This window comes from Hordeum vulgare, chromosome 1H (assembly GCF_904849725.1).
Source record: "Hordeum vulgare subsp. vulgare chromosome 1H, MorexV3_pseudomolecules_assembly, whole genome shotgun sequence".
Taxonomy (NCBI): domain Eukaryota; kingdom Viridiplantae; phylum Streptophyta; class Magnoliopsida; order Poales; family Poaceae; genus Hordeum; species Hordeum vulgare.
The window spans coordinates 248,866,689-248,874,439 of record NC_058518.1 but is presented as its reverse complement, the minus strand read 5'-3'; the positions used below and the strand labels follow the sequence as shown (position 1 = coordinate 248,874,439).

At 42.1% G+C, this 7,751-nt stretch overlaps 1 protein-coding gene across 3 annotated transcripts; it reads right to left on the bottom strand.

Moving 5' to 3' along the window:
* Positions 1–3,654: 3,654 nt before the first annotated feature.
* Positions 3,655–7,127, bottom strand: LOC123429951 (ubiquitin-conjugating enzyme E2 4-like). Of its 3 annotated transcripts, none has more exons than XM_045113919.1 (6): positions 6,861–7,127; positions 6,671–6,750; positions 6,234–6,483; positions 6,089–6,141; positions 5,873–6,001; positions 3,655–4,029 (listed from the first exon to the last, which is right to left on the bottom strand). In XM_045113919.1, exons 1-6 carry the CDS (start codon positions 6,902–6,904, stop codon positions 3,896–3,898), a joined length of 690 nt encoding a protein of 229 aa, XP_044969854.1. In that variant the 5' UTR covers positions 6,905–7,127; the 3' UTR covers positions 3,655–3,895. The 3 variants fall into 3 exon arrangements, with proteins under 3 accessions (XP_044969854.1, XP_044969860.1, XP_044969865.1); XM_045113925.1 differs by having other exon boundaries at positions 6,234–6,348; positions 6,861–7,124; XM_045113930.1 differs by lacking the exon at positions 6,861–7,127 and having other exon boundaries at positions 6,234–6,588; positions 6,671–6,747.
* Positions 7,128–7,751: the final 624 nt, after the last annotated feature.

Here is a 7,751-nt window from a genome sequence, read left to right as displayed (position 1 = left end):
TCAACATCCTCGACTACAGGTTCGCTATGATGGACACCACCAACAATCTAAAGGTGTTGAAGACTTCGGGCTTGGTCTACCAGAAGCTTGGCGACATCCTAGGCCAGTACAGGGTTTGGGGAAATGATAAGCTCAAGGGCTCCCTGGTTGACCTTGTTGTGGCCATCATCGACCCCTCATACATATACATGAAGGTTGAGTTCAATAAGATCAAGCCTGTCTGGCACAAGGCCTGGGTGAAGATACTAGATGAACATCACCTCAAGCACGCAACCAAGGACATGCACACATGCTACGAGATGTATAGGCGGATTGTTGACATGAGGAAGTGCCTTCTTCTTGAAGACGAAGAGGGATCGATTCACAAGTAGAGCAGTGGCGGCAAGCATCACCGGAAGAAGATGATTTGATGATCGTTGTTGCTAGTTTATTGTGCATGTAGTTGTTTATTGAGGTGTGCAAATATTATGTGTGTAGTCACTTATGTAACTGGATGTTTAATTTGGTTATGCAATCATTTTTTATAAGTATATGTTGTTATTCTATAGACACAACATAGATGTTGTGTAGACAGACTAAATCACATCGCATGCGATTAAAGTAAGGAACACGTCAGTGCTGATTTCAACAACAACATACAATTGTTTACTACCAAGTGTTTGCCCACACCACACACCGCTTATTAGCAGGTATCGTTTGTGTTATTATCGGTATTCCCAAATCATTCTGATTAGTGACGTCTTTGCTGGGTAAAACACACATCCTCTTACGCTGAATTGCTTCTATTATTTTCGCTCATCTTAAACAGTTCATTTGAGTGACCTGTTTGTCGGGTATTACACACATCCTCATACGCTGAACCGTTTTTTGTTATTTTGGATCATCGCAAAAAGTTCATCCGACTGACCTGTCTGTCGGGCATCACACACACCTTGTTACGCCAAATCTTTTGTGTTATTTTGGCTCATCACAAACATTTCATACGAAACAATTGTATGACATGCGCTGCACACGTAGCTCTCATCTAAATCGTGTTTGATGGATCATCCATCGCACAATGTTCTTTTTATTGGAGACGGTTCTATAACCATATTGTTTGCAATTCATGCATCGCACACAGTTTGGTCGAAGGGTCTCCTATACATGTGTCGTCTTAGGACCTTCCTACATTAGTGTCAAGTTGCCGTGTGTTTTTGAAATCCAACTGTTGGGACACGTGTCGGTTGGCCATTGACCCGTGGTCATTTCGGTTATATCATGTCGAGTTGCCCCTTGGATATAAATAGTCCACCCCTCCGCTATAAGTTGGTGGCTGCTTAGAGTTATTGCACGCTTCTGTTGTTTTGGAGCAATCCACCTCAAAGACATTGAAAGAGAGATATCTTGTGAGGATAAACCCAAACACCTAGAGCGAGTGTGTTTGAGCATCACTAAAGTCATTCTGTTCTCGGAGAGCCAAAGACTTATTACATTTGAAGACTGTGATCTTTCAGAAGGTTAGGCGTCATGGTCTAGAGCATCCAAGAGTCACTACGGATTGCTGGATGACCAAGTTTGTGAAGGTTTCGGAAGTCTATCTTGAATACTTACCAGAGTGGTTGGGCGAGGTTTAAGTGATGTTAGCTCAAGGGGAATAAGATGAAGACGTGGTCTTCTCATTTCAATCTTAGCCTCCCTAACCAGACGTACACTTGGCACATCAGCTGGAACTGGTCTAACAAATCCATTGTCTTCATCTAGCAACTGGTTCTATCCATTCACTCCCTTTACATACAGTTTGTATTGTGAAGCCTTTGCTTGCTCGTATGTGTGTGAAGACATTCATCTGATTATCTATTTGTCTTTGAGTTGCATGTGTTTATCTTTGATACAACCTTCTATACATGATGTCTATGCTTGTCATATCTATTAGTCCTCACTATGTTGCATGCCTTGCATAGTTCCTTGATCATTATCCTTGTTAGATCCCCATTCGCTTCCACTTACTTCGAAGACACTGACTGTTTCGAAGCTTTTCATAAAAATCACATATTCATCCCTCTAGTCGATAACTAGCACTTTCAAGTTCTAATCTCATCGTGTTCCTCCCGTAGACCTCGTTGTGGCACGCGGGTGCTACCGGGTGAAAGCTCTCCGCTCTGGCGCCGCGGCGCCGCTTTCTTGAGGACATTGTCGTGGTGCTCCCCTTCGTGTCCCGGTGCCGGTGAAAACCGTTTGTCCATTGTGGACTCGACAACGACAACGTGTTGCGTCAGTTTCCCTCCTGAGGGCGTTGTCGTGGAGCTTAGGTGTACTAGGGTGTGGCATGGCGTTGTACTGAGCTCCTCCTATGTTACCTTTCGGTGGCGTAGTCGATTGTGGTGTGCGTGTGTTGATTATCCTATGGTCGACTTCGCAAGAGAGTTGCCTCTCCATCTTGTATCGTCCTGCCATGTAGTTTGTTCGGTTGCTGCTTTATATATAAAGTGGGGCAAAATCCTGTTTCGAAATGGGCTCCGACACTCGAGGATCCTTGGCTCTAGCTCCAACATGAGACTATTGGATACCACAGTGTTAGGTAAGGTGGTTTAAAGACCTAGACATTTTCCCACTCTCGTCGATACCTCGATAGGTAGGTATCAATAGCGCTTCACGACAACAAGACGAGGGACGTCGTGTGGATAAATGCAAACATGTGGAGAGAGTAAAACAAATTGATTGGCATACCTACGGCCATGGGTGGTTGTTCAGAATGCTCCTTCCAATAATCCAGCTCTCACTACTATTGATGTTAGACATATTTACTATGCTTGTGTTTCATATCATGTCGTAATCATTAGGTGCATGTCGTAGTCACATGCTTAGGTCGTGGATCTTACAACCGTATGTATGTTTTGACATTCTAAAGGGATAAGTCTTAGCTATTCATGCATGCTTCATCACGTTTTTGGAAACCTATAGTTTACTTTCATGTTTTGCGTAGCATTTTTTGCAGCTTCGAGCTATGCAAATTGTCAAATGTAACTGAATTCATCGGTTTGTAATAAAATAATGTATGTATTCTTGGTATTAAATTATTATTGTGTGCTAGTTACGATTCAAGGATGAATTGGCACCATGGGGGAGGACTATGTAGTACGGAACACTCGCTGCATGGTCTGTTCCATCAATTTATGCGAAATAAAGACATTGATATAGCATATGCTAGTACAAGATGTGAATGTGTAATTTTCATGCAAATAGATGCCCATTTGAGAATATAAAAGTTGTGGTGTATACACCCAAAGTTGTTTCTGTGTGCAGGACCAGATAGATTTTACAGGTTCTCATGCTACAGCTGGTGATGTTTCTCTATAATTCCCAAGAACTTGTGCCTCCAAACGAGGTAAACATGCTCTACAAAGAGTACAAAAGAGATTTTCTCTCACCACCAATCTTCCGCAGAAGTTCAAAAGTCAATGTGAGCAAAACCTAGAAAAATTTGAACCCGCCACCCAGTTTCAGTCTGCGAATTTGGCAACCAAATTTGCTGACAATGGGGCTTCAACTTGAAACAGACATGTCCAGAACTTCATCAGCTAAATGTTGCCACAAACACTATTACTGGAATTTGGGAGTTAAAATAATAAATACGAAAACAGAAGCAAATCACCCTTCAAAGCCCACAGCATGATATTAAGCGAGAAGCTAACCCCTTGTTTTATTCTATGAACCAGATCACAGATCTACAAAGACGGACAGGCGCAAATGTATGCAATGCTGCAAATTCAATTGGTCAAACTGAAGAAAACAACATTGGATAAGATACAAGTACACTTATTTACATGACATACAAAGTTCTCTTTCCCAGATTTTCTGGATCAATTTGATTGCAAATTTTGCAACCAAAATTGTATACAACGGGTTGTGGCAGTGACTAAGGATCTGGTTTGCCCACTATATCCTCATCGCCGGAGTCATCTTCGTCTTCGCTAAGCTCCTCTTCGTCACTAGACTTGTCTTCTGGGGTTATGCCAGCATCCTCTGGTTTCGCATACTTATCACAAAATTCTGCATAAATAAGAGAAAGCAACTAAAATAATAGAACGGGAAACACAACAATGCACATATGTATTTGAGCAATCAAAAGAAGTACTACTAGAATGTGCATATTGAAAATGAAATAGAAAAGGCAAGAGTAAGAAAATGTTTTCAGTATCCCATATTGTTCCCTACTTAAAAGATATGCCAAAAAAAATGTATATGATCTAATACTTCTCCAGGACATTGAAAACCCGGTCAAAAACAAAGACGAAAAATACAGAAGTACTAGCAGGAGAAAATCATCCCCTCTAGGCATGCCCATAGTCCCGGTTTGACAGACAGCTTAGTTTCACCACCCAATCAATCAGAAATTTCTTTAATCATCATTGGTTTAAGTAGCAAGTAGCCGATATGATTAGTTGAGGTGAGTAATCATACTTCCACCTGCCCTTTTTGCAGTGCACAGAAAAGAACTAGGAGGGAAGCAGAAGAGCACCTAACTCTCCTTGGACGGAAGCAGGAGGGTGTCTACCCCGTCTAGGCGAAATGCCCAGCAGACAACAGTGCAAATTTCAACACAAAGATGTTATAAAATAAAATATCATAAGTTTGACACCTAGAGTTGAGGGATACCTTGTATTCCACGAGAGCAAACATTCATAATACATTTTTTACTATCTCAAAATTCTTCGCATCAAACAATTTTAATTATGTTCATGCAACTACACAAGTACATGAATATTTACTCGCCTCCTAGGTGGCTCTAGTGCATAGCCTGCCGACTATGGCAATATCAAGGCGGCAAGGGGTTGCCAAGTGCCTACGTGGATGGTTGCCTAGGCCACCTTGTACAACATTGCATCTCAGTTTATGATCAAATTACTTAGCAACTACAAAATTAGTTCAAACTATGGCATAGGACAAACAAATAACTAAAGTTGTGTATAGTATTGAGGATGGGAAATAAGATTCGAGCATCCTTTGAGTACAATTCTAAGCACAGCATGAGGCATCTTGTAATGGGGTTTTTTTTGTCCCTCGCCGGGGGGGGGGGGGGGGGGGGGGGGGATTAGCATGTGTTACTACTTACTACTCCCTCCGTTCGTTTTTATAAGATGTTTCAGACAGCTTGCTTTGCACTAATTTAGGCAGTGTCTGAATGTCTAAAACGTCTTATAAAAGAGAACAGAGGGAGTAGTAATTATTCAATTAACTTCAGTTTGTATATGTTAGTATGAAGAACATCTGTATTGGCAGCCCTAGGATGAAAGAACTAACCAACCCAATTAGATCCTTAACATGTTCACAAAACAGCAAAGAACCAGATCTGACAAGATCCACCTGAGACAAGGAGAAATGCCTCAACATCAACCAGGAAAGGTCTAGAAAACACTAGAATAATAAAAGCTCTAAAGTGGCAAACTGGCGATTCCCTTAATAACAATGTTATAGAACACACAAGTTACGGTGTTACTGTATGGTTGTTGATAAAGCTACAAAATTAGTTTAAGAACTATGCACAAGCACTTTATCCAAAAAATAGAACAGGTAGGATGGAGTGCGCCCAGTTGTATTGATATTTTATAGTAGTTAAACCAAAGGGTTGTTCATATGTTTTTGTTTACACAACATAACAGAACAAGCATACCAAGGAAGACTGTACGATCTATATACTCATAGTTGGCTAGCTTATATTGCATGCCATATCAACAAAGACAACAAAATAACTAAAATGTGTCTCCAATCTTGCAAGGTTGCATGGCATATGAAAGGCATAGATCAGTAGAGAAATGTTGTGAGCAAGGATTAGATAATGAGACTCAAGACTCGATATCAATAACAAATAGTGGACAATGTTGAACCAAATCACCTTTCACTTTTTGTTCATAAGCAGGGCGATCTCGCATCATAAGCGCAGCAGCCTCTCCGTTTAATGGATCAGACGGATTTGGGTACAACAGAAGTTGTGGAAGGAAGACTTCGAACACATTTACTAGATCTACAACAATCCCAAATAAAAATAAGATGAGATACAGAACCTATAATCAGGGAGTGCTCATACAAATAGTAGGCAGCAAGTGCTCACCAAACATTGGGCTCCATGTCTGGTTGATAACATCTAAACATACCGAACCAGACCTACATTTTGCAGGCAAACAAAAAGTAGGTCAGACCAGTGCGAATTTTGTTACTTATGCTAACCAAAAGAATTTGATGGTAAAAACGCTCACATTTCATCCACATTCGGGTGATAAATCTTATTAATGAAACCAATTGACGGAGATTTGTAAGGATATGCATCAGGCAGTTCTACTCTAACCTTCCAGACACCACCTTGATAAATACCTATCAAATTTAGAACACATCCACAATTGATTAGAAATATAGCCGCTCTTTCCATACAATAGAAAAAATATACTGTACTTAAATTCACCAAATTGCGAAGATGCTCCAGGGCAAATGAACAAGCGAGCAATTCATCTGCAAACGAAACCTAAATCTTGAGCTAAACCACTTGTAAATGATAACTTGTCATACGATCAACAGGGGGTTCACAATTTCCGCCAGAGTTGCTTTGCAGTACATCTAGATCAGAAATCGGGAACATAAACGCGGATCATGAACCCAATAAACAGGATTGAAACCGGATTTTGCGCAAGGACCGTACTTTCAGTAGGCCCTCGGAATTCCACGAAGAATTCTTGCATCCCATCGTTCACCATCTCCACCTTATAGTCGCTCATCATCCTGCAAACAACCAAGAACCGCCCCACAAGAAAATCAGATTAAAACCGAGCCTCCAAGGAAGGAATCAATCGCTTGTACCCAACAAGAAAAACAATTTCCAAGATCCTCACAGCTTCATGAGGTCCATCTCGCGGCGCTTGCTTGGGGAGGACATCTTGGGGGCAAAAAAGATGAAATCTTTCCTTTCTCCTCCGGAGACGCGTCTCCTGGGCGTGGGGATAAGGGAGGAGGCAGAGAAAAGAAAAGGAGAAAGAGATTGAGCTGCTTGTGACGGTGCGTGCGTCGTCCTCCTCCCTGTGCCTGCGCGAGATTTATTTTATTTTTATTGCTGCCGCAGAGAGAGAAGGCGGGGAACAGGGAGGCGAGACAAGCACAGCAGAGAGGAAGAAAAGGGACAAAGCTAAATACCTTTTTTACACAATCAATAAACGTCCTCTTTATATTTATTTTTGCGCAAAAGCCCCCAGATATATATTGAAGGACCAAACAGCAGTACAAGCACCCCAAAGAAACCAGAAATTACATCCAGGTCCAAAGAGTAGCAAGCAACCTCATCTACCAACATGAATCAAGGGCGCGCCGCGGCCGCTTCACCCGAAGCCAGCCAGATCTTGAATCTCACGACATCTACGCGAACGGGGAGTATTCGATCTTCAGTCCAAGAGGACCAACACAACAAGAGGAAAGTCACCGCCGATGAGACCCATCACATACCCGAGGAGCACAAAATGTCATCGGCATAGGGAACGACCACCACCACCACCAGAGGAACAACCGAACCTCCAGCCAGTGAAGGAGGAAACCTAACTCGCGAGCTCCTCGATGACGTCTCCTCTGGCCAAACATGACCGAACAAAGAGGGAGATTGAGGAGGAAAACGTTGCACCACACCATCCCCTCCGTTGGACGACGTTGATGATTAGGCTGAAAAACTCCAGCAACGCCGCCCAAAACCGAATGCTTCCAAATGCCACGTCGGGGAGGAGGAAGGATGAAAGATC

Bases quoted from the DNA above. Each gene is read 5' to 3' on its own strand.
- LOC123429951 (XM_045113919.1), bottom strand. From the start codon at position 6,904: ATGTCCTCCCCAAGCAAGCGCCGCGAGATGGACCTCATGAAGCT. The intron at 6,751-6,860 runs GTGAGGATCTTG...GGTTGTTTGCAG, and splicing joins GAGATGGACCTCATGAAGCT to GATGATGAGCGACTATAAGG. The intron at 6,002-6,088 runs GTGAGCACTTGC...GGATTGTTGTAG, and splicing joins GACATGGAGCCCAATGTTTG to ATCTAGTAAATGTGTTCGAA.